Source organism: Cryptomeria japonica, chromosome 5, assembly GCF_030272615.1.
Source record: "Cryptomeria japonica chromosome 5, Sugi_1.0, whole genome shotgun sequence".
NCBI classification, from domain to species: Eukaryota; Viridiplantae; Streptophyta; class Pinopsida; order Cupressales; family Cupressaceae; genus Cryptomeria; species Cryptomeria japonica.
Genome location: NC_081409.1, coordinates 88,395,587 through 88,423,271, shown reverse-complemented (window position 1 = coordinate 88,423,271; position 27,685 = coordinate 88,395,587). Strand labels below are relative to the sequence as shown.

Genomic DNA, 27,685 nt, shown 5'->3' with positions numbered 1-27,685 from the left:
ATTTTTTAAGTTAAAAAATAAAAAATAAAAAAAATCACTATTTAGAAAAAAGTTTTAATTAAGTGTAATAAGTGTGCAATCCCATTGGAATCAAAAGCTTATACTCTAAGGGGGAAGGGGGACACATTCCAACCATCGCCTCATCAATGTTCTACTTAAGCAATGCTATCATAGGCCAACGATGCATTTTTATTCCAACCGCAACATACTTGGTCACGTGGGTGATCATTGACCACCCCTTAGGTGCTTAAATTTGACCTCTAGGACCCCTAATAGGGCAATTTTATTCAACGAGCCATAACTTCCAACAAGGCTGCCAATTTTTTGCAAATGAGATATTGATGAAAAGTTGGTTTTGCATGTTGTACAATGGTGTAGTTTTTTTGCTAGATTTTGTTGTAGGTACATTTTATTTAGATTAAAGTGATTTTTCCCCTTTCAAACCTCTGAGCTCATAATTTTTCATTAGTTTATCTAATTTTTGTGAGTGAAATGGCATTTGAAAGGTATTCAAGAGTTCCATCATTTTATCCATGTACTTTTTCCATATTCAGCCCCAAGTATATTATATTATATTTTTGGAAATTTTGGCATAATCAATTATTACTTGGACATATTATTTCTTGGAGAAGTTATATTTTATGGGGGGCATTCATTTTCAATATTGATTGACATTTGAGAGGTTTTAGATAAGATTTTGACAAATTCTTGTCTAATTTTCTCTCTTAGTGCTTATTGCCCTAATGGATGAATCAGGTTTTAAGCTTCTTACTCCTCATAAATTTTATCACATATAGAAGGTTAGAATACAATGTAAGATTTTTTTGGTATATCTTGAGTGACCATTAACTTGATTCTTTAAGATAATATGAGAGATTTGCTCATAGGAACACATGTGATGAGGCTACGGGCTTGATTGCTATGCATGTTTTGGACATCTCATTCTTTCATATTGAGGAGTGCGCTCCCAAATATGTATGGGATAAGTACAAGAATTCAATTAGTTAGGTTCATGCTATGCAATTGGCAACATAATTGGCATCACTTTTCACTAACACTTTTATTAGAGTAAAATGTTTTATTTACTTAATTAATTTAATCATATTGATTAATTAATTAAGTCACCTTTTCTTTTTTCACTTAAGCTAAATTTAGGAATTTTTTTAGGCATTTAATAATCTTTATAATTAGATTTCTTTATAAGGATGACAGATCCTTAATTGTAAATCAAGCAATATTCAATCAAGCATTCAGTTCTTGTTATTGTCTTCAATATTCTCGTTTGTTGTGCAGTTTCTCCTTTGTATGTAACAGGTATTCTTGCAAATGATTATCTGGGCTTGTGGGAATTCAACAATCATGAATTCTGACATGGTATCATAGCTCAAATCAACATCGCCATTGGACTCAAAACGTCAAAAAACCCCAAGATCACCTGTTCATTCGTTTAGATCGGACACCGTCTGCTTCAAAGAGAAAATTTCCCCTCCTTGGCTAGCCGTACAGACACATGTATAGTATAGGTTTTGTTTTGTTTTAAAAAAGAATCAAAATAAAATAATTTTTTAATTAAAAATTATATATATATATATATATATATATATTTGGGGTGCGTGAGTTTTTTTTTTTTTTTTTATTAGATTTTTTTTTAAAAAGCTTTTCTTTTTTATTAGTTTTTTAATAAAAACTTTTCTATGTCTTTTATTTTTTAAAATAAAATGTTTGCATGTTTTTTTAATAGAAAACTTTTAATTTTTTATTAGTTTTTTTATAAAAACTTTTCATGCCTTTTTAAAAAAAAATTTAAATGTTTGCATGTTTTTTATTAGTTTTTTTTAACTAAAAAAACTTCTTTTTGCATGTGATTTTTTGGTTTTTTTAACAATTTTTTTTTGCATGCTTTTTTAAAATTAAAAAAAAACAAATTGTTTTTCTTTTTTCAAAAAGTTTTTTTTGCATGTCTTTTGGTTTTTTTAATCATTTTTTTTGCATGCACTTTTAAATAAAAACAATTTTTTTTTTTCTTTTTTCAATAAGTTTTTTTTTTTGCATGCGCTTTTGGTTGTTTTTAATTAATTATTTTTGCATGCATTTTAAAATTAAAAACAAATTGTTTTTTTCTTCTTTTTTTTTCAAAAAGTTTTTGAAGGGCGTTTTTTTTGTGTTTTTTTTAATTAAAAAAAAACTAATTTTGTCCTAATAAGAAAAAATGGGAACATGTTTTATTTCACTTAACCTGTGTGCAGCGTTCTCCAACCGATAACCTTTGGGGGGGGGTGGCAATTTTGGCTTCCTTAATTTCACCCTTGGCTATATTCCAACTAGCACAAATTTCTACAAGGCATCATTTGGCGGTAGCCTCATCTAAATGTTTTCCAATTTTGCACACTTGCATTTCATGTTGGATCTTCTTCTTTGAGCTATGTTGTACGCACACTATCATAAAGTGCCACACCTCTTTGTCCTTCGTCTTTTGATGACACATATGATGCAATCCTTCTGTATTGTAGATTAGGAATTCGATATCAGACCTTTGACCTGTCTCCTCTATTGAGCATGCCAGTATGTTTGTGTAATCGATGGTTCTTATACATGGTCTGCGTGCCTCGTCTTTATCATCTGCAGTGAGTGATTCATCATCATCGACATTGGTACCTGGTTTTGTCACTCTTTGACATTTTTTGGTGCAACATTAGTTCTCATTCTTCCTATGGAGGAACATTTACAAGAGATTCTACATTTTTGGAGGGCTTCATGGTCTTCCTTCGTCTCTTTTTGGAGATGAGTTTTGTTCCCACCGGGTTTTCTCCTTTTCTCCACTTTACAAAGATTTGCATGTTGTGGTTCGATACCTCATCAAGCCTTGTTGTCGGGACCCAAATTTGCATGTAGTTGCCTTTGTTGCATGTAGCCGCATTCATGCACTTAGCTTTTTAGCTTCTCCCTAAATTAATCTTAAGGGGGTGTTTCTAGAGTAAAAAGTTTTATTTACTTAATTAATTTAATCATATTGATTAATTAATTAAGTCGCATTTTCTTTTTTCACTTAAACTAAATTTAGGAAGCTTTTTAGGCATTTATTAATCATTTAATATGCATGCATCCCTTAGGAATATTAATAATTAATTTATTATTAATTATTAATTGCTTTTTAGGGTTTCTATCTTTAGAATTAGATTTCTTTATAAGGATGATATATCCTTCATTGTAAATCAAGCAATATTCAATCAAGCATTCAGTTCTTGTTATTGTCTTCAATATTCTCGTTTGTTGTGCAATTTCTCCTTTATATGTAATAGGTACTCTTGCAGATGATTATCTGGGCTTGTAGGAATTCAACAATCATGAATTATAACAACTTTTTCTACCATTGAAAATTATGTGGTAAAATTCAAATATTTGAGATCTTGATTCATTGGTTGTGCAAAGGATAAAATTGTAAGGAATGTATATTCTTTATTTTGTCTAAGTTTAAGGGCCCATTTGCATACTTCTCTACTTCCTTTCATTCTACAATGGATGGATTATGTGGTCCATTTGATATGCCTATTTTTTAGACATTTTGTGATAGATTGACTAGAGAACAAGCTAATCTTAGTCAAATTGATGTACTTCCTAAGAATTAGGCATTAATTGCACAATCACCTAAGGGTAAAGGAAAGAAAAATAATAAACCTAAGACATAATCTAATGTAGTCTTGTGCCTTCTAACGAGAAAAAACCTAATAATGAGATACCCAAATGTGGATATAGTAATAATCTTGGGCATGATGAACATAATTGCTATAAGAAACACTTAGAAAAGATGAATCAAATCCTTGAGGAATATAACATTACTTTGCCTTCTTGGTCTTCCAGTTCATCTCTTCTTCTTCACAAACTTGATCATCTACACATTTAGGATCAAGATGCATTGTTGATGAAGATAAAAGATGAAAGATCACGCTCTTGCTGTAATTGTTGTTGATCAATCTATTGGATGGATACTTGACTCTAGTGCTTCAGTTCATATGATAGGATCACTAGATTGGCTCTTGTTGTAGAAATTATGAATTTCCCAATACCTACAAACAACTATAAACCTTCACAAGAGAAATATAATTTACCAATAGATGAATGATTGAGATTGAGATGATATGAAATGTACATGAGCTTTGCTTATAAAGGCAAGAGCAAAAGAGACGAGAGCACACAATGATGACATGTGGCTTAATGAAATGCAAGGGTAGGTAGAAGTTAATTAGAACTCAACCACTCAACAACTATGCATGCAAAAACAATAATGTAGATAAATAATAAACTTTACCTACTACCTAGGAAAATGATATGCCTAAGTAAACTTAAGATGTGAGTAAATATTAATTTGCTCCAACACTCGTCACTTAGGCCTTCATGGGTAACTAAGATCTTGATAGCTAATAATGATTATTTTGATGTTTATGCTAAGAGGAATGTTAATATGGGTAATAGAAGTTTCAATGACATGTTTATCATTTCCGACATTTCTCATAATATTTCTTCAATTTATTAGATAGCTTAGAGTGGTATGCCTATTGAGTTCACTCTAGATTCTATGTTCATTCATGATTTTCATAGCAAACAACTTGTTGCAATCGACAAAGCTAATCATGATAATAAAATCTACATCTTTCCCATTTTTTTATGGTGAATTTTATAAGGTGGATTCTTCTAAATCCAGTGTGGGTAGGAATTTAGAGAACCATGTTGGCCATTTGAACCTTGTTGTTCATTAGCTCATTGATGAGGTTCTATCATCTCTTGCTTCATCAAACTTCAAAGTCGACTTGGTTTCTAGGACTTCAGTTGAGTAGGATACTTTTGGTTTTCCAAATTTGGCTTTGTGGGATGGCTACTTGACTAGTATATCAATTTTCTTTGTCATTCTTCTTCTACAAATATAGAGGACATATTTAAGGGAGTTTCTCTCCTCTTTTATGACACATCTTCTTTAGATATTTCTCTTGATTTTCTACATCCTTTTCTATCTTCCTTTATTGGAGTAACACATAATTTTTGTTGAGACATACTCAAAGGCACCTTATTAGCTTTCAAAGATACACTTTTGGATGCTTCTTCCCTCTTTATTCTTTATGGAGATGGATCTTCTTTAGCATTCGCTAATGGATCTTTTTCTTCCCAAGGAGAGATTTGTTGTTTGTAGACAATGGATTCTCTTTTGTCTTCGGACATTCTTCAATGACTTTGGAGATCATTCATTACAGGGGGCTATGTAGACTATATCTTTCTCTCCTATGGATGGAATTTTGTATTACATCTTCACGATGGATGTAGTACTTGGGGGTTATTGATGAGTCCTCCATACATCACACATTTCATCACTTGTACATGATTTCTTTCTACATTCTCTCTTTCGGAGAGCTTTTTTTTGTTCCATGTGGTTTTTCTCCTTTACTCCATTTTTGAGTGATCTTTTGTACATGGGTATCTAAAATTGCCTCGTAGTTAGGACTCATCTTGTATCTTTGCATCCTTACATCATTTGCATTGGTTTTGCTCCTCCTTAAATTGCATAATAAGGTTATCTCCTAACTAAATCCTTAGTGTGGACATATTCACATGTTAAGTTAACTTAGGTCTCAGGTGTCTTTCTAGAAGTTAGTTATTAAATAAGGTCATGTATCTCATTAAATTCTTGTGTCTTAGGTCATTTAACATTTATTTTAATTTCTCTCATAATATATGATTAAGCAACATGTCAACATCTTGTTTAATCCTATCGCTCACCTTACCTATACAAGAAAGATTATTGTACACTCGCAATATATCTCATAGATCTTATTATTAAGAATGCTCATTTCTTGCATACTCTCTTGTATAAGGTTTCATTTTTTTTAGGCGATCTTGGTGTGATGAGCAAAATTTCCTACAAGAGTAAGGGTTGGGATTAGTGTTAGGGTTCAATTAATGTTAGTGACTCAATTAGGATTTGTGTTATGATTTTGCTAGGGTTTAATCAAGTTATTGGCTCAATTAAGGTTAGAGTTTAATTTATATTAGGGTTTGGGATTGGGTTTAATTAGGATGAGGGTTAGTGTTCAATTAGGGTTAGGGTTTGGGTTCAATAAGGGCTAGGGTTATGGTTATATAATAAACTTGGGGTTAGGACTAGGTTTTGAAAATGAGGTTAGAGTTAGGGTTAGGTTTAGTGTACAATTAAAGTTGAAATTCAATCAGGGTTCAATATTAGAGTTATGTTTGATAAGGTTAGGGTGAAATTACTGTTAGGATTAGAGTTAGGATTAGGGTTACGTTTAGGATTTAACAAGGGTTAGAGTTCAATTAAGGTCAAGCTTAGGGTTAGGGTTTAGGTTGTATAATAAAGCTTGGGGTTAGGGTTGGAGTTCAAATAGGATTAGAATTCAATTAGGGTTAAAGTTAGGGTTAGTGTCTAATCAAGAGTAGGATTAGGGTTTAATTAATGTTAGGTGAATTAGGGAAAGGATTCAAATTAGAGTTTAACTAGGGTAAGGGTTAGTGTTAGTGTTAGGGTTAGGGTTGAATAGGGGTTTAGAGCTAGGGTAAATGTTCAACTAAGGTTTAATTAGGGTTAAGGTTAGACTTTAATTAGGGTTATGGTTTGAGTTTAATAAGAGTTAGGGTTAGGATTTAATTAGGGCTAATGTTACTGTTAAATAAGGGCGAGTGTTCACTTAGGGTTAGGATTAAATATGGGTTAGGGTTAGGATTAGGACTAGGGTTCTATGATAAATGCCATGCTCAGACCATTATTTCGGATCTAAAGAAATATCATAGGAAAGGTCATTGATATCCCACATTAATACATAGGTTGGTTAATGTACATTGATCTCTAGTAAGGCACATATATGTATGGAAACTAATAAGTGAGTCAATTAAGGTAAATATCTCACATGATTATCATAACGATTTGTTTTCCAACTTATGTTTAGTCTAAAATATTATTAAACATTAACAAGGTATGATTACACCCCAAACCATAAGTGGTTTATTCGTAAAAAGGCAACAATCATTATTAAAAGTGACATCCTTTTAGAAAAAGACATTTAAGGGAAGACATGACTCTCCAATATCGATGGAGAGATATATATAATACAAATCAGGTTACTCTAAAGAAAACAAAAGGAAGAGGGATCAACACTCAGATATAATCTGCAAACTCAATATATATATCTGTGATCATACATACATACATACATATACGTGCGTGCACACACATACATACATACATACATACATACATACATACATACATACATACATACGTACGTACATACACATACACATACACATACACACATACACATACACACACACATACACATACACACATACACATACACACACACACATACACATACACATACACATACACATACACATACACATACACATACACATACACATACACATACACATACACATACACATACACATACACACGTGTTAAATATATACATAAATATATATACATATATCTACGTATATATGTATATACATAAATATATATACATATATCTACGTATATATGTATATACATATATATCTACGTATATATTTATACACACACACATATATATACACACACATACATACATACATACATACATACATACATACATACATACACACACGCATATAAAGTTATATGTATCCATATATATACATACATATGTATGTATATGTATATATACATACATATGTATATATACATATATATGCACACACACACACACATAAGTCTCATAGTTTGGTACGAAGAATAGTGCATTACATAGATTGGTCAATTTGTTCTGATTGATTAAAAAACAGGTTTTAAGGACCCGAAACCTTTACATCATAGAAAGAGAAAGATCAACAAAAGGATTAAAAGTCCGCATACATAACGACTGGCCAGAAGACCAACGAACAAAAAGAACAACAAAGCAACAAAACAACAAAACACAACAAAGAAACCGGGGAGACGCTACTCAGCAATTTTCTTTAGCAGGTCCTCTGCCTTTATCACCAACTCATCATAGGTAGCTCCGGTAGCTTTCAGCTCTTCCAAATCCTTGTTCATTTTCTTTTCCTTCCTCTTGCTTCTGGTGCGGGTTTTGGGACCTTGAGTTTCCCCTGTACCTTCAACGTCCAGGTCAATTTCCTGGATTTCCTTGTCATCATCAAGCTTACTAACGAGGGTATGAGTATTATTGGCCGAGATTTTCAGAATACTAAGGCTTTGCTCCGTGATATTCTTAAGGCACTCCTCTATTTTTCCCACTTTAGTGACAGTATCCGAGAGTGTTTTTTTACTAGTTTCCGCAAGGCTTTTTCTGTCCAGCATCTCCTTTTCAATCTTCTCAAACCTGGGGTTGAAAGCATCTCTGATGTCTTCCGCTTTAGCAATAGTGTTTTTCAGATCCTCAATATAGTCAGCCATTGTATTCCCCTCCCCTATATTAATGGTCTCCAGAATCAGGACTTTGTTGCATAGTTTTTAATACTCATCCACAACTTTCTTGTAACCATCAATGAGCCATTCCATAGTTTTCATAAAACCATGCAAGCCCTCGGGAGGAGGGCCATCCGGGGGAGTTGCTTTTCCAAGGGTTACCTGTTCATCTTTAGGGATATGGAGGGCGGAGATAGTGTCGGCAGCCTTGAGAGTCTCTTCCATTGCCTCCTTTTCCAGGCTGTGCTCAGCTTCCAGGGTCCTAGCTTGCTTGTCATCTTCCGGTTCCTTGCCAGTCTCCTCTTTTCTCTTATGCTTTTTCCGGGTCTAGGCTTGGTTTTTAATTTTCTTCTTCAGCAACCCTTTAGGGTTCTTCTTCTCCTCAGAATAATATGAATCCTCTTCTTCCGAAGAGATGCTGATCAAGGGTTTGGTTTGAAGTTTTTTGCCCTTGGAAGATGAGGGTCTTGTTTTCCTCTTCTTACTGCTCTCATACTCTGAATCATCAGAACTATCCTCAGTATCAGATGAGGAATCATTGTTGGATTCCTCCTCCTCTGAAAAAGCAGAATCAGACATATCTTCCTCAGAGTCCACAAAGGGTTGCATCTGGTTAATTTGATTGGCCTTCAAATGGTCATAAATTAGGACCATTAGGCCTTGATGCATTGTCGTATCGCCCAGAGGATTCTCTTTGTAGGCTTTAAGGGAAGCATTCATTGAGCAAAGCAAGAAATAAGGAAAATTCACCTTATCATTATGCCTAAAGTGGTTTAATAGAATAAAATGATACCCATAGACTTTCGTAAACCTACCATCTAGAGTAATATACCGCATTAAAACAAAGAGATTTTCCCGCCAGGGTTTGGCAAAAGCCCTAGGCGGGTAGTAGGTTTTGCTCAACTTTACCAGTCATTTTTTCTCTTTCTTAGTAACCGGGTACCTTTCAATGGCTTCCCTGCTGACCTTCATGTCTCTGTAGAAGTTGCAGCCTTCCCTGTTGAGACCCGTAGCTTTAGCAATTAAATCTTCATCAATTTCCACCATTTGGTCACCCATTTTTAACATTCCCTTCTTCCAATTTTTGCAGAAAAGGCTAGTTACCATTCCATCATGGCCGTGGAGTCTCTCTACGAAGTTTGAGAGACCGCCCTTCTGCAAAATACCCCACACCTCTTCCTTCTGTTTCCACTCTTTGCAGCTACTTGGCACATATCGTCTCCTATTTCCGCCCATGATGTCACTTCTCACAGCCAAATTTTGAAACTTGCAGAGCTGGTTAAACAAAGAGATTTTTGGAACTAAAACAATTACCCAACAAGCATGGGAGTAGATGGCATTGATGTTATAATGAGTAATTTTCTCATTATAGAAATAACTCGAAGTGCTCACATCAGTACTTTTCATTATTACCCTGTCAATCAAGAGTCTTTGGGGTACTTCTATATCGCTTATCACTTATGATTTGTCTGACATCTTTGGGGAGTCCGCTCTCACCCATCCACATAGTAATTGTCTCATTTTTAACCGCCACATTGGCAGCCCAATTAGCAGAACAATTGGCCTCCCGATAGATATGGGAGATATGGCATTTTTTAAAGGTTCTAATAATGTCAATAGCAGAAGTGATTATGTTGTGAATCGACCATGAAGGTTTTGAAGTCCCATTGAGGCACTTTATTATATTATTTGAGTCCCCTTCTATCCATAGATAGGGGCAATTCCAATTTTTGGCTAGGATTATGCCTTGAAGAGCTGCCATAGCTTCAACTTTATGGTTAGTTTGGGTTCCAATAGGGACAGCAATCATCTCTTTGCAAATTCCTCTATGATCTCTAAGAATAGCTCCACAACCTGAAGGACCTGGGTTACCTTTGGCTGCACCATCAAAATTGATTTTGAGCCAGCCTTGGGGAGGGGTTTGCCATTTAGCTTCAAGCCTTTTATTGTAGCTGAGATTAGGACCATCAGTGATCTTCATATTCCAAGCTCTTAAGATATTTGACTCCAGGGAGTTATTTGAGTAACAAGCACCCTCCATGATTCCCATATTTTCCTGGATAGCCCTTTGAATTTTTTGGAATACAGTATCTTGATTTAGGGAGACATCCCTGAAGATTCGGTTGTTTCTTTCTTTCCAAAGACCCCACAAGATGTGAGGAAGAGAGAGCTGCCACATACATCTCAAAAAAGAGTTAGTCCATTGAATATTCCAGGAGGAGAACAAATCTCTGATGTTACTCGGAAACACCCAAGCTAAACTAAAGCTCTTGAGGAAATTTTCCCAAACTGAAGCTGAGAAGGAACAGTGGAGGGCAAGGTGGTCCATAGACTCTTCCTCTTGAAAGCACAACACACACTTGTTAGGAAGGGCAAAACCTCTGCCTTTTAGGTTGTCAATGGTAAGGATCTTATTTTGGAGGATAGTCCAGAAGAAAAAATTGATTTTGGGAGTGAGACCTTTTATCCATGCTTTAGACCAGAAAGTATTTATAGGAGGGGGGGGGGGAAAGGACACAATACAATGAAGACATAGTTAAAGTACCTTTGGGATCATGTTTCCAAATCAGGGAGTCCTCTTCATTATTCAGCCATATAGCAGACAGATGGGTCTTAAGTTTAGAAAGGCTAGGGTGGATACTATCAATGTTCTGCCAATTGTTCCCATCCCAGTAATCTGCCACTAAGGAGCCAAAAGAGCCAATACAAGAAGGGGCATGGGAGGCCCATTCATGGAAGTCCATTAGGGGTTTATCAAAAAGCCAGGGATCCTCCCAGAATCTAACTTTTTTGCCATTTCCAAGTTTCCATATCACTCCTTTGGCGATCACATCTTTACATTTAGAAACATGGTTCCAAATATGGGATCCATTTATACTGAGATCTGAATTAAGAAAAGAAGAGAGAGAAGAAGATATAAGAGAGTACTTACTTCTCCAAATTTTGCACCATTCAGAATCAGAATGAAACCATCTCCAAGCTTGTTTGGACAAGAGAGCTTCATTTAAAGTACGAATCCTCCTGAGACCAAGACCACCTTTGCTTTTCGGCCTACAGACCTGATCCCAGGCCACCAAGGACATTCTTTGCTTTTCCTCAACCCCAGACCATAGGAATCTTCTTTGAATTTTCTTAATTGCTTCAGCATACTTGACTGGAATTCTGAAGAGACTAAGAGCATAAATAGGAATACTTTGAAGAGTGGCCTTAAGGAGTTGGAGCTTACCAGCTTGACTTAAGAGGGCTCCTTTCCAACCGGCAAGTTTTTTATGAAATTTGTCAACTAGAGAACTCCAGAAGGAGTCAGGAGGGGCAATCCCCATGGGGAGTCCAAGGTAGGTAGCAGGAAGGTCAGCAATCTTACACTCCAGAATTCTGTTGATCCTCTGTTGTCTTCTCTCTGGAGTATTAATGAAAAAGACTTCACTTTTAGCCTAGTTGATAAGCTACCCCGTAGTAGAGGCAAATTTACACAGGGTACTCTTCAATACTTTAGCTTCTGAGATACTTGATTCCCCCATAATAATAGTGTCATCAACAAACTGCTGGTGGGAACAGATAAGGTCAACAGAAGAAGGTTGGAGGCCCTTAAAGGATCCTTGCTGCACCAAATTTTCCATGGTCCGACCAAATCATTCTGCCAAAATTATGAAAAGGATGGGGGAGATAGGATCTCCTTGCCTAAGACCTCTTGAGGCTTGGAAAAAAGTAGAAGGAGAACCATTGATAAGAACAACAAAAGACACAGAGGTAGTAAGTTGGGAGAAAAGATCCACAACTCTAGAGGAAAACCCAAAAGAGGTGAGAACTTTCTGAAGAAGAGACCAGTCAACACTGTCATAGGCTTTGGAGAGGTCAAGCTTAAGGATGAGACCCTACTTCTTAGCTCTAACAAGAGAGTGAATGTTCTCATGAACTGTAATAATGGAGTCAAGAATTTGTCTTTCAGGAACAAACCCATTTTGCTGGTGTTTAATTAAGGTAGGAAGGATATACAAAACTCTAGTAGTAAGGACCTTAGAAATAATCTTGTAAAAGGAGTTCCAGAGGCTAACAGGTCTAAATTTGTCCAAAGAGTCAGCTCCTTGAGTCTTGGGGACAAGAGCAATAAAAGTACCATTGATTTCTTTCAAGAGTTTTCTAGCCCCAAAGAATTCCTTAACCCCATTGGCAACATCAGTACCAATAATATCCCAAAAATCTTGAAAAAAGAACATTGGGAATCCGTCAGGTCCAAGTGCTTTGTTACCATCAAAGGAGAAAACAACATTTTTAATTTCTAAGATAGTGGGAATGGAAGAGAGGAAGGCATTATTATGAGCATCAATGAGACAAGGAATGTTATGAAGAAAAGAGGATTGGGCTTCATCATCCAGACTGTGATCCCTCTTTAGGAGGTCCGAGAAATACCTCTTAGCTTCATTCCTTATTTCATCCTCCTTGACCAGCTCCCCACTTTCCACAACTAGCTTGTTCATTCTATTGACTGCTTTGTGCTTGATAGTCGACATATGGAAGAATCTTGTATTCCTGTCCCCTTCCTTGAGCCAAATGCATCTAGATCTCTGCTTCCAGAACATTTCCTCTTTGGCAATAATATCATGGTATTTTTTAAGGGTCTCATTTTCATCAGCAATAGACATAGTACTGAAACCATCCTTCTGGATCTGGTCCTGTATTTCTTTAAGGTTTTCTTGAATTTTACTCTTAGCCTCAAATATATTCCCAAAACTGGTTTTATTCCAGAGTTGAATGTTGTCCTTCACATTTTTGAGCTTCTTAACAACTTTGAACATAGCCGTTCCCTCAACTTGGATACTCCACCATTTCTGAATATTTCTTTTGATGTCGGGGTGAAGGGTCCACATTTTTTCAATTCTAAAGGGAAAGTTTCTCCTTCTATTGATCAAGTTAGCAATGAAGGTGATAGGAAAATGATTGGATCCAACCCGAATGTGGGCAGACAGAGAACAGAAGTACTGACTATACCAGTCATCAGAAATGAGAGTTCTATCAAGACGCACTTGGATAAGGTCATTACCAGTTCGTCTGTTGGTCCAAGTGTAATTGCAACCCTGTATCTCCGAGTCATTAAGAGCTTGGGAGTTAATAAAATCCATGAGGGCCATCCTACTTTCTAGCTGAGGAGGACTGCCTCCAAATTTTTCCTCCTCTTTCAAAGGCATATTAAAGTCTCCCATAACCATCCAACTAAGATTTTTGAAGCTGTCCATAGCCTAGATGATCTTTTTCCAAAAAGAGTTTCTGGCCTTTAAGGTATTAGGAGCATAAATGTTAGTGAGAACCCATGAAGAACCATCTTTTAGGTGCTCAAATTTGATACAAGAAAAGTTACTTTCCTAGATTGGTCAATTTGTTAAATATCTTCATTTGATAAATATATAATCCAACTGCCTTTAATATATGCATAATTAGTTACAATATAATAGGCATGTTTAATAACAATGAGATTCATTTAAGACCTATCACCATTAAATTGTAGTGCCCCTCCTTGATTCACCCTTTTATGAGAGGATGTGATAAACACTTTTAGATTTGTTCATGTTCTGATGCCTCCTATTTCATTCTTAATATTGATATTCTCTTTGACAATAATGGATTCATTATGATTGCTATGTTGATTCAAAGCTCTAGTTTGATTATGGAAGTTAGGACTATGTTGAGCTTCATGATTATTGCACTATTTTAGGACATGTGGTTCATGATTATTTCTTATGATGATTTATCTTGTGCTAGACATTTCATATTGACCAATGAGACATTATGGTGTTATGTGGTTGATGATATGTTCAAGACTATTATGATGAGGGACTTAGGATTGGTGATTTATGCACTAATTATGCATGTGCAGTTTATATTTTCTTATGATGATATGATGGTATCTTGTTATGTGCTAACCTTAGTTCATGTTTATATCAGGTAATGATGACGAAGATGATGTTATGTTTGTCATGATTGTTTTACTACTGCGTTTGCCAAAGAGACGATGCCATACCACTCGTCATGAGCATGATATGACATTGCGATTCTCTTTTACCTGTTTGATATATATATATATATATATATATATATATATATATATATATATATATATTATTACCCGTGTATATTGGTGGTTACAGGTTAGAGGTACTATACATTGACTCCACCTTGTTCCACAGGTCTGAGTGTGTCCTCAATCCCAATGGCAAGTTGATCGGAGGTGACATGAGATCCTATTCTACACTCTAGGTTTAGCTGGATCCCGTTAGTTTTGGTGTCTTGGCTAGATCTGCTTTGTTTAGTGTCATGTGGTATTTCATGCTATTCTATGTTGAGTTGCTTTGAGGAGTTGTGGTTATTAATTAAATTACTAATTAATTAATTGGCTTATATAGTTTATTAATATTAATTAAATTAATGGATGTCATTGAGATTTAAATATAATTGTGTATTTAATTATTGAGGGTTATTGTTTATTAATGTTATTTTGTGGATCCTAATATTTGGCATTTATAATTATGCATGAAAAATTATTTATTTATATATTATATTTTATATGTATCATGTGGGAGATATTAATGGTGTTGAGTTTAAATTATATTGGCTAGAACATTTATATTTATCCGTACATTTAATTATTTGTTTACTGTTTATTTATTGTTGACTTATCTATTTATTGGTTATTTATTTATATTATTTTTGTGGTTTAACATTTATTGGGCTTTTTATTTATTTATCAGCCCTTTCTATTTTATCTGTTGGTAGGAAATATTATATTTATTTAGAGATTTGAGATTTTCGGGTGGTGGCTTGGCTGGAGAATTTTTTGATTTTTTTCTTTTTTTTTTGATAGGTAATGGGCCAAAGCCAATGAGGTGTACATACCTTACCCACTTTGGGATTTGAACTCGTGACCTCTCTTTTAAGAATACAAGTTCTCTACCACCAGGCCAACTTAGGTTGTACATTTTTTGAATTTTTATTATTGATGAATAATTTTTGTGAATGATTTGGCTTATGGAGTTTTGGCTTGGATTTGCTTGAGGCTGCGATCTTTGTTGGTGGATTGAAGATTTGGTTTGTCGCTTCTGCAACAATTTTGCATTCCATAACTTCTATTTTTCAGGTTGGGGATTTTAATCCTTCTTATGCAATTTGATTTGAAAAGATTGTATTCTTCGTGTCTGTGAAAAATATATGGTTAATGTATTTGTTGGGATTTTATTCTTGATTCTGGTTATTAGGAATTTTGGTATTTGGACTCTTGTGCCTATGCATTGCTGTGAATGAGTCTATCCTTGTGATGTTTTATGCTTGGTTTATTGGTTGTATTATTCTTTGAGAGTATAAAATTTTCCATCCCCTTGAGAATACCTGTAGTTTTATGCTATGAATATGGAGTTTGGTTTTTGTTTTGTACTATCAGGTGGATCTTGAATTTGTGAAAGAACTTTGTAATGCTAGAAGGCCCTGTGCTTGGTTTTGTAATTTTGATTTATAATCTTGTCTAAGGTCGTTTTACGCCTTATTTTATCAAGTTGGATATGGTTATGTATTTATTTTTCTTTTTGGACTTAGCTGATCATTTTAATTATGATTTCTACATCTCTTAGCTCTTTGTTTATATTGGTGAGTATATGCGCTAAATAATATGTCGTATGCGCTATTGTAACATGTATATGCGCTAGTCTGAAGGATGCATGTGTTGAGTTGTTCCTTGTATGTGCTAGATTGAGGCTTATATGCACCAGTTTGTATTTTGTATGTGTTGTTTTATATTCCAAATGCGTTGTAGTTCTGAGTATATGCATGGTTCTTGTTTTTATATGTACTGATTTGCCATTTGAATGCGATGTTCTAGTTTTTATAAGCGCTGTTCTTTTCTACGTATGTGCTACTTAAATATGTAAACATGCTAATTTGCTATTTTTAATTTTTAGAGTTGTTTTTGCTTTCTGTTTTGATTTTTGCTAGTCCAGAGGCCATTTTTGGATTTGCAGAGTTTTCAATGATGTTCCCAGATTAGTTTTTTTAATCAGAGATGAGTATTTATGTTATTTGTGGCTTAAGCAAGATGGTTATGCCTTGCAGTTGTTTATTGGGCTCATGATGGATCTATGTAATTTGGTGATTATTGGATATTTAGTGATTTCCATGTCTGCCTTGAGAGGCTAGATTATTGGCATTTTGATATCCATCTATTATGATTTATCATTTGATTTATAGAACATTGGATAATCAGGATATGTTTATTTGAGAGCCCTTGTTCTTGCATATGCGTATGTTCTTACCTAAGGTCTAGGAGCATGTTTAGGGAGAGTGGGCTTCCATGAGTCTACCGAGGTCATGAGGAATGGACCGCTAGGATTCCTTGTATAAAGGAGTTAGGGTCTAGACCGTTAGGATAACTCATTGGGAGTTTATTATATAATCAGTGATAAATTAATAAATTAATCTTAGGTGGGTTAGGTAGTAGTAATTCTGTTGGTGTAAATAATTATTCATCTTGGATATTATCACCTTACTTAAGTTTACTTAGGAAATGCATTTCATAGTAGTTTGGGTATGAGACACTTGGGTGTTTGTGCCACATTGGGATAGTGTGTGTAGGAGAATTTCCACCTTTTATGTTGTTGATCTTATCTTGTTGTTACATTCCACCTCATGTGGAATATTATATTGTTTCTCCTACCTACCCACACCTACTTCCTACCTACCCTTGTTTCTTATTGAGCCACATGTCATGTTTGTGTGCTCACATATCCATATAGCCTTGCCTATATATAAGCAAATTCATATTCATTGTATGTAACACTTGATGATCTAGTTGATCAATATTTTCATCTTGATAGAATACAGTTTATTTCTATCATCTATTTTGTCTCTCTATTGTATTTTTCATTGAGCCCTAGATCTTGGCAAAATCTCACATGGTATCAGAGCCAGGTCTAGGCTAGGAGCCCCAAGCACACGAGAGGTGTGGCTTAAGGGGGGTGTTGGTGTTGGAAATAAGCCGCACCCGGACCGATGATGGACTGGTCCAAGAGGGGCCAGTAGCTCAGTGGTAGAGAACTCCAACAACGTATGGAAGGTCCTAGGTTTGAGTCCTAGCTGGTCCATGTCTCAAGAAATTCATCTAATAAGATAAGAAATGGATTGGTGATGCTCCATCTCATGGCCTGGAGTGCCAGTGCAAACCAAAGTGAGTTTGGGAAGATTTTGGTGATTCGGATAAACCAAACTCCCTTGACTTCTTCAAAGGTTGAGTTCTGCATGTGTATCACGGATGTCAGAACAGTGAGCTCTAGCTCACCTTACCTAGGATATCCTTTGTGGTTTTGTGATAGCATGCAATGACACTCTTCCCTACATGTAGGTCGTAGTTCCTTATGCCATATTTTATTGAGAAGCCTTTGGATGTCTTGTACTTTTGATTTAGCCTTGTGATGTGATTTTGCATATTGTTCATATGGTTACCTTTCAGTTATGGTTGTTGTTTATGTCCTTTGGTTGTTAGGTGTTAGCCTAGATCTAGAGTGTGTGTGGAATCTTGTGTCATTCTCCATAGCACGGGGTGGGGGTAGGGGGGTGGTTCCTTATGGTTCCACATGGTTGGGTGGTTTGATGCCTTCTTCCATTGGGAATTTCCTCTTCATTAGATGTTCGAATGCATGGATGTCGATATTGGATGATTTACAATGAGTAAAATGAAATCTTATAAAAGCATAATGATAAATCCCTAGGCGAGGAATAAGTTAGATGATGAGAAGTGTCCTCATCCTATGTTACGAGTCAACATGACCTATAATTAGCTAAATCAAAATATAGAACATCACTCCTAAGTTTAGCTTAAGTGCAATAAAATAATAGGGGACCTAGAAGTAATTAATAATAGATTAATTAATTACTAAGGTGATTACCTAATTACTCCAACAATATGTGTTTTCATTATTTTTTAGTTTGTGTATATATGTGTAATGGTGAAAATCATATACCCATTCCCTTTTCACTTTTATTTTTGGTCTACTTCGACTAACAAGTATGCAATAACAAGTCTGCAAGTGGCATATTCTTGTGTGAAATTTAGCTCATGACATTATCCCAACCTATCCCCAAGTACTAGTTTTGATCTCTCGAAGTCCCATTCACCACTTTGGATCAAATTTGCAAGTGCAAAATTGGTCAACCTAAGACATTTTTGTAGTCTCTAATATGAACCTTGAACTTTTAAAATTTAAAATTCAAATTTAAACTTTCCTTGACTTTTTTGACTAGGCATTATGAGTCAACTTGGTGCATGTTTATGTGGATTGATGTGCTTTGTTATTATATTTTAGGATATTCATCATTTACTTTAAAATCATTAAGGATTGTGGAAAAGTATTCCTATAGAACATTTATGATACATCCATAGTAGCATTATTAAAACATATAACAACATGTATATCATTTTAGGCATCCTTGTATGCTTGCATATTATCTTTGATCATTATTCAAAGCTATTGAATTGGTCCACCTAGAGGCTTGACCAAAAGAGAGTTAATCCTTTCCTAATAAGTTTCCAAACAACGTCTATAAAAACCACACCATTGCATACACATGTACAATATGTCTAGATGAGTCTATTACAATTATCAATTTCTTGCCAATTCACTTATCCAATTTTAGGCTTAATTTATGTGCTACATTAGTTGTACATGTGCAAAGATTCCCCCGTTGGAAATTTGATGCATACATCAAAACAAGACCCTAATTTTGAACACATCCATGAATCAATTCTTAATATCTTAAACAACATATTCCTCCTTCCAAATTTCAAATTAAACATCACATTTAATTCATTTAAATTATATAATTCCAATTCAAATCAGTTAAATCAATTCAAAACTCAAAACTTTAATTTTTTTTGGTTTTGATTATTGCTTGTAAATAAATTGTAGTGAAACCATTTATTTGAGTATAAAGTTGTTTTCATTAATATAAGCTTGAATTCATAAGAGAAAGGACCACATAGAACATTAAAGTGATTTCCCCATTTGTATAGTTTAAAGGGTGTTTAAGAGAGAAACTTTGCACAAGCTTGTTTATCCGAGGTGTCATGCACGAATGAAAATCAACCCCGCATGACCACATAGAACATTAAAGTGATTTCCCCATTTGTATAGTTTAAAGGGTGTTCAAGAGAGAAACTTTGCACAAGCTTGTTTATCCGAGGTGTCATGCACGAATGAAAATCAACCCCGCAATTCTTCGTATTTCCTTGCTAGGATTTCACGACTTTTAAACCCTAAAAACACCGCAGGGAAAGGAGGGAATTAGCCGTCAGCCTGCCACGTGGCATGATTTGCCACAGCCCATCTTACGAAATTTCATTTCTTCACCAATCCAGCCCATCCACCTCCTCTTTTTCATTCGCATTCGGCGCTTGGAAAAGCACCCTAAAACCCCAACCACGCTGGTGGCAATCTTCACGTCCACTTTCAAAAATAGCAGGGAAAAATTGCCTATTTAAGCCGTGTTTGAGTAGCCTTACCCAGATTTGTAATTGAAGGATTTGTAGCAGCAGCTATGGAGAGGTCAAAGAAGCGCAGCAGAGGTTTTACAGCAGAAGAAATGGAAGTAGCAGATGCTCTGCTAATGCTTTGTCATTTGGATTGCTTTTTGGTTCGGTGGGCAGTCAAAAGGAGGCGATCTGCTATCGCTAGAGATGGCCTTAGTGACACCCGCCCTACCCACCAATCCAAACTGGCCAACAGAAGTCCCTTGACGGCACTTGGCTTATCTTGGAGTGAAAGTGATGAGTTTGATGAGAGGGCAGGTGGGCCGCCGCCGTCTTCAAATGTAAGCGGGTCTTTATGATTTAATGGGTTTTGGATTGTCGCTGTTCGACTTTTGCCTATTGATGATAATGGAATGTGGTTAATTTGAGTTGTTTATAATGGGTTTATGGTGTTGTCTAATTGCATGTTTTGTGCTCTTCTTCTGAAGTCATCGTTAAGATGTTGGGTCTGAGATTTTTCTTAGTTTTTCAGTTGGGTTTGTACCGTCTTCAAATGTAAGCGGGTCTTTATGATTTAATGGGTTTTGAATTGTGGCTGTTCGATTCTTGTCTATGATGATAATGGAATGTGGGTAATTTGAGTTGTTTATAATGGGTTTAGGGTGTTGTCTGAATTGCATGTTTTGTACTCTTCTTCACATGTTTTTGAATTAGTCTTAAGTCATCGGTAAGATATTGGGTCTGAGATTTTCCTTAGTATTTGAGTTGGGTTTGTGTTTTCTCTGAGTTTTTTGAATGGGGCTTGAAATTTATATGTCTTTGGGTTGGGTTTGTGTTTTCTCTGGGTTGGAGTTTTTGAATTAGTCTTAAGTCATCGGTAAGATATTGGGTCTGAGATTTTCCTTAGTTTTTGAGTTGGGTTTGTGTTTTCTCTGCGTTTTTTGAATGGGGCTTGAAATTTATATGTCTTTGGGTTGGGTTTGTGTTTTCTCTGAGTTTTTTGAATGGGTTTTGAAATTTATCTTAGTTTTTGAGTTGGGTTTGGAATTATGCAGGAGACGAGTGTAAAAAATGTATGTAGGAGAAGGCTGCCTAAGAAAAAGGTTGGTATCCATATATATGAACTTATAATTTTTGAGTGATATCCATATATATGAACTTATAATTTTTGAGTGAGAAAATACACATTTTTCAGTACTTGCTTTTTTGGCATGCACTTGATTTTTTTTGCATGCACTTGCATTTATATATACACATTTTTGTATGTATAGAATTTTGTGTTTCTAGGTGCATGAAATGTTCCTCTTGTTGGAAAGGTAAGAGTTCTTGTACATGACTAAGATATAGGTTTTGATGAATGCAGACACACAAGGAATTGAAAGAAATGGTGAACACACTCTCTTCAGAAAAGAGTACATTGAAAAAGGTTGGCTTGTTTATCACTGGTTTCCACTTTATTTTTTAATTTTTAAATAATGTACCATCTCTTATGCATTCAAACAAGTGTTTTTAACTAGTTTTGATCAAAGGAAATGCTTCTCATGGGTTTTATGTTTTGGATCAGGAGGAAGAGCAACTGATGAAAACCTATCACGAGCTGCAAGAGCAGAACCATCATTTAAAATCACAGGTACAACCTGGTATCGGCTGTCATTTTTGTTAGTTTTGCTTTTGCAAAGAGTTGAGAAAATAAGCAGAATTAAACTTTTATTGAGAGATGGCTGCATGTGGTCTTTGCAGTTGGCAGCATGCCTTAATCAAAGACGAGAGCAAAAACTGCTCTCCACTCCCCAGCCAACATCATCTTCATCTGATAAGGGCTCAATCCCTGGTACAGAAGCTTTTGTCTCTATTGATGATTCGTTAAGGCATAATGAACATGACTCATCTGACCATTTTGTTAGCAACCTGGCTTTAAGCACTGTGCATGATGAACCTTTGTATGCTGGAGCTGGAGTGTCTGTTTATCCACATGAACTTGACCTTGAAGCTTCATCTAGGTCTGAGAATGTGGACTCTCCAAGGCCTACCAAGGATCCCTCTTGTTTTATAGGCCTTTCAGATTTGAATTCTTTTACTGAAGCTATTTGTGATATGGTTCTAAATGGTTTCAATGAAGAAATGCTTCTTTCAAAGGACAAAACTGCTGTTGCTGCTGAAGCAAGGAGGCGGCGAATAGAGCTTACCAGAGCCAAATATGCCCAAATGCATAAAGTTCGAAGAAATCATGCATGCTTCTAAATTCTCTTCTCTCTGCCAACAAAATATTTTGCTGTGTAGGTTAAGTTCTGGATTTGATTAAGTCCGGAGTTTTGTAGATTGGAATTAGTCTATTGGATGTCAAAGAATGTTGCATAGTTGGCTAAATAGGAATCAAATTAACGAACTGAATTTAGTGGGAAATATTTTAGGATCTAGGCAGTAGACACATTTGTTTAATGCTGGTTAAGGTGTTGTGAATGGGGCAACCATGCCTGGTTCTGAGCTCTGTATTCAGTTGAGGAGAGGATATACATTTTCAGTTGAGGAGCGGATATACATTTTCTGTTTATATCTGACAAAGCATGCATTTGTTACTCAATATCATGACGACGAAGTTGTCTTGACTTGGGCTGCCCATTATAGGATGTAGGTAGTATGTAGCAATGAATTGAGAGTCTAGAAGATATTCAGATTCCTTAATTTGTATTCTAATTACCAATTTTGTTTTTCACGATTGTGAGAAAATATGGTAATTGCAAGGGAGGCACAATTGAAAGTGCTGTAAGAAATAAGAGTGTATGCACCTGGGAGATTAGTCTCCATTTTAGCATCATCTCATAAAGTTCAAGGCATGTTTATAATTGATCCCAAGGAGTATGCTTCTTTGGCTATTGATCATGTAAGTATCAATTTTGTATTTTCTATCCACTATTCATTGCCCCATTCATTAATCAAAATCTCACTGACATATTTATTTAAGTTTGAGTGGAGATCATACTTTTTTGGCTATTGATCATGTAAGTATAAATTTTGTATTTTCTATCCACTATTCATTGCCCCATTTATTAATCAAAATCTCACTGACATTTATTCAAGTTTTAGGGGAGATCTAATGCTTGTAGACTGCTTCAGATACTGGATAATTGAGTACTTATGTCAGGTTTGTCTATGGATCCAAAATGCAATTTTAAATGATGTATTGGTTGACTACTGATCACTTGAAGATGGTTGACATTAGTGCAAGAATGTGGCTTTCTTGCTTCGCTAACTGCCAATCTTTTGATGAGATTTTAATTTTCATTGTTTGGAACTTTTTCTTGGCCACACAAGCTAGAGAGAATCTTTGGAAATCCTAATGATCTTTTGGTTTATATGGGGTACCTTTTGCTGCAGTCTTTATGTCTAAATCTTCATATTTCCAAAATTTCAATCTGGATAATTCAAATCAATATTCATTACATTAAAAGAAGAATGCAACATGGTTACAAGGATCATTATTTGTGTTTAATTGCATTCAAGGGTTTTAACTTTTAAATTTATGAAAGTTGTATGTACATAACGATAAAGATAGTTTTTAGGTCCCCTAACGAGCAAGACTACTGCTTTGGTGAATAAGACCCTTCTGTGCACGCAAGAGGTATTGTTTTTCCATTACCTTACATATTGCTCAACAAGACATTTATAACTAATTATTCACTGGATTTGAACCTATGCTCCTCTATAGAGCGCACACTTTCACCATCAGGCCCCTAATAGGATTGAATTTTCATATAATTATGTCTATAAGACATGTACTTTTAAAGGGAAGATCTTACCATTTTGGTTGTAAGCATTTAGATGTTGAAGGCGACCAGATGTCTTAAGTGACAGCATTGTGAAGGTATTTGCCCAATAAACCTAAACAGGTGTCAAATTCTTGTTGAAGGACACCCCCTAAAAAGAGTTTGACATAACACCAGGGCAGAACAGCTTATCATTGTCTCAGTAGAGTTCTTCGGTGGCAAGCAACGGCAGAATATTAAATTAGCCTGCCTGGGAGTAAATCAGTAGCAGATTGCTGTAGAAAGATTTAAAATCAAAATTTGAAGGAATTCAACTCTGAATCATCATAATTAAGAAATTTACTAAACATCCACATCATAGGTGACATACAAGATGCCAAAAGCAAAACCTAGTTCAGTAGGACCAATGGAAAGCAAACTGGGCGATTAAAATTTAAGTACATAAATAAATTACAAACCAAATTCTATCATAACATCTCCATTGGAAGGAAACAGGGCAAGCAAGATGCTGTTAATGAAATAAAAAAAGTTTCCTAGTACCCATAATTTATGAATTTGACTAGCATGGATGGGATTCGAAGTCATTCATTTCGTGCACCTTACATCAGATTTTCCATGTATGGAAGATACACTAAATTGCTCAAGCATACCCTTAGTTGACCTCAATCAATTGGTCAAATAACACTATGTGGAATGAAGTGAAAATAATAGTGTAAATCCAAAGCCTGCTATCCCTTACTAAAACATTTGATCTCCTCGATTCTTATCCTATATTAAATTTTGTTGATGGTTCATCAAGGCATAACAAACATGACTCATCTGACCATTTTGTTGGCACAATGGCTTTAAGCGCTGTATATGATGAACCCGTGTAGGCTGTAGTGTCTGGGTCTGAGAATGGGGACTCTCAAGGCCTACCAGATTTGAATGCCCAGGTGGGACCAATACATCAATTTAGATTGTAATATGATTTCATAGGCAAATTTGAGACAAGCACTCATTTATGAAGTACATGGAAGCAATCTTCAAGCATTAGGTCTCCCCTTGAACTAAAAAAATCTGTTAGTGAGATTTTGATTAATGAATGAGTAGGAGATAAAAAATACAAAATTGAAACTTCATGATTAATAGCCAAAGAAGTACATACTCGTTGGAGTCAAATGTGAACATGCACTGAACTTTATGAGATGATGCTAAAATGGGGACCAGATTTCCTAGGTGCATACACTCACTCTTATTTCTTACAGCGCTTTCAATTGTGCCTCTCTCGCAATGCCTATATTTTCTCATTAGTTGTGAAAAACAAAATTGGTAATTATAAAACAAATTAAGGAATCTGAATATATTTTTAATACCCTCAAAACTCTAGTAGATTGAGAGAGAAGAAAGATTGACTTGCAATTCATTGCTAGATACTACCTACATACTGTAATGGGCAGTCAATGTGAAGACAACTTATTCATCATGATATTGACTAACAAATGCATGTTTTTTCAGATATCTACAAAAACTGTATATCCTCTTCTTTCAACTGAATGCAGAGCTCAAAACTAGCGTGATTGCCTTATGTGCAACTAACATACACCTTAACCAGCATTAAACAGATGTGGCTATTTTGTACTGCATAAATATTTTAGATGTCAAATTTGACGTGTGCTTTTAAGATCTCTTCTCTCATCAACAAAAGATTTTGCTGTGTAGGTAAGTTCTCGGTTTTAGTCAATGAGTATAGAGTTTTGTAGATTGGAATCAGTGTATTAGATGTCAAAGAATGGTGCCTAGTTGGCTAAATAGAAATTAAATTAATTGATTGAAACCATTTGAAACCATAGCACACATAACTTCAGTAGGAGCATTCAAATCTGGTAGGCCTAAAAAATGAGAGGGATCCATGGAGGCGGCAAATAGAGCTTACAAGAGTGGAATACGTCAAGATGTGTAAAGTTTGCTCAAGGTGAATAATGCAAGGGCTACTGTGTCCTGCATTAAAATTTGAAAAATAACTGCATTATAATTTGAAAAAGAGGTTAAGCACTACAATTACTGTGTACTTTAATTGATAGTCCTTGAAGAATTTGAAAAATAGGCAACGGATTCATAATGAAATGATCCCTCCATTGATTGTGTTTCCAAATCTATTGTTTTTAATCTTTGTGCAAATTTTCAATACTTTCATAAGGGCAGATGTCCTATGCATTTCAAATCCAATTGCTGCCTTTCAATTCTACACTGATAAATTACTAAATGAGTAATTAGTTCTGATAACACAAATGACTTAGGTGGCTACTCATGCTGGTAGAACTACAAATCAATATAGCAGTGGAAGAACAATGAATGAAACATTTGCAGAAAAGCTACATTGTAGGGTTTATTTTTTCAACTGCGAGTTTGTATATTGGTAAGCAGCTTGATTTTATGTGAACTGTTATTTCTATGTGATGCGACTTATTACTCAAGCTTTAACAGATTATTTGGGATTACTCTTCGTAGTATTTGCTTCTGTAAAACGTTCACCAAAAACATTGGGTTTGTATCTAGTTCGAGGTCCTCATCAAAAGCAGATGTTAAAGAATGCCAGGTATGGCTACGCTGCAAATGTGTTGCTTGAGTTTCACTGCAATTTATTACTTGCCAGGTATAATCAGTTTGAAGACATTTATGTGGGTCCATGAATCTTACTGTATTAGATGTGGATTCTTATTGTTGTTTGGAATTATTACTTGTAGGCTAATGAGGAGGGTAAGCTGGTTACTTAGTCATCCAGAAGCATTTTATCCACCACTGAAGATGGAGATGTCAGCTGATAGGCATGAATATGTAACAGTAAAGGTATGCTGAGATTTGGATTGACTTACTTTAAGCATAATCATTGCTTTATCTAATTAACAAGGAATGGCTGCACCAAAAAATAGCTTAGACATTTTACTGCCAGGTATAATCAGTTTAAGACATTTTTGTGGGTCCATGTATCCTACTGAATCATGTATGGATTCTTATTGTTGTTTGGAATTATTGCTTTGGCTAATGAGGAGAGTAAAGCTAGAGCTAGTTACTCAGTCCTCCAGAAGCATTTTATCCCGTACAGCGGCTGAAGAAGAAGATATCATCCGATAGACATGATTATGTAAAGGTATGCTGAGATTTGGATTGGGTGTACATTAAGCATAATTATTGCTTTACTTTATTAACAATGAATGGCTGCACCAAAAAAGTAGCTTAGACAATCCATGTTATTTTCCAAGACGGAGTTCTAAACTGCATTCTTGTTTTCTGTTCTGCAGGAAATAATTGAGTTAAATAAAAGGAATCTAGAGCTGTACACTGCAAATCTTCTCGCCCTATCGAATTCAAGGAAAGTAACAAGTTCCGCAGGGAAGGAAGAGACCAAAGACATTCTAACCTGTAGAATGGAGAAGGCAACTTGTAAGTTTAGTCCTTGATTTAACAGCAGGTGAAAGAAAATGCAAATTTTTGAGGAGGTTCAAGTGCATCATCACTAATGGGAAGCTGTGGGGGATGTAAAAAGGACCCAAAACAAGGGCAGCAAAGCAAAAGACAGAACAGTAGAGCAGTAAATAGCTAAGAAAACAGAGTAAATAATTGAAAGAAAACTGACGTAAAATAAACAGCTAAAAGGGAATTAAAAAGAGTAAATATTAAATAGCCTGCAAGGGAGTAAATCAGTAAGCAGATTGCTGTATAAAGAAAGAAAGATATCAAATGAAAATTTGAAGGAATGTCACTCTCCAATAATTTAAGGAATGAACTAAACATCCACACCATAAGTGCCATACAAGATGGCAAAACAAAACCTACTCCAGTAGGACCAATGGAAAGCAAACAGGCTGTTTTAAATGTAATTACTTTAATAAATTATAAACCAAATTCTACGAATGGTAACAATTCCAATGGAGGAAAACAGGAACAGGGCAACCAAGATGCTGTTAATCGATCTCCTTACATAGA

General features: G+C 35.3%; 1 protein-coding gene across 6 annotated transcripts; it reads left to right on the top strand.

The window, feature by feature from the left end:
• The first annotated feature begins 19,678 nt into the window (after positions 1–19,678).
• LOC131054724 (uncharacterized) lies at positions 19,679–27,456 on the top strand. 6 transcript variants are annotated; one of them, XM_057989306.2, is made up of 9 exons: positions 19,679–20,296; positions 21,011–21,058; positions 21,319–21,381; positions 21,520–21,585; positions 21,696–21,786; positions 26,186–26,354; positions 26,446–26,548; positions 26,759–26,849; positions 27,001–27,456. In XM_057989306.2, the coding sequence occupies exons 1-8, from the start codon at positions 20,024–20,026 to the stop codon at positions 26,831–26,833; spliced, it is 888 nt and encodes a 295-aa protein (XP_057845289.1). In that variant the 5' UTR covers positions 19,679–20,023; the 3' UTR covers positions 26,834–26,849; positions 27,001–27,456. The 6 variants fall into 6 exon arrangements, 4 of the variants coding, with proteins under 4 accessions (XP_057845289.1, XP_057845290.1, XP_057845288.1 ...); XR_009108025.2 differs by having other exon boundaries at positions 19,680–20,296; positions 26,763–26,849; XM_057989307.2 differs by having other exon boundaries at positions 19,680–20,296; positions 26,186–26,297.
• Positions 27,457–27,685: the final 229 nt, after the last annotated feature.

What these genes read in the sequence shown, in the direction of transcription:
- LOC131054724 (XM_057989304.1), top strand. Translation starts at nt 20,024, where the DNA reads ATGGAGAGGTCAAAGAAGCGCAGCAGAGGTTTTACAGCAGAAGAAATG. An exon ending in GGCCGCCGCCGTCTTCAAAT is followed by an intron (nt 20,297 to 21,010) that starts GTAAGCGGGTCT and finishes GGAATTATGCAG; the next exon opens with GAGACGAGTGTAAAAAATGT. An exon ending in AAAAGAGTACATTGAAAAAG is followed by an intron (nt 21,382 to 21,519) that starts GTTGGCTTGTTT and finishes GTTTTGGATCAG; the next exon opens with GAGGAAGAGCAACTGATGAA.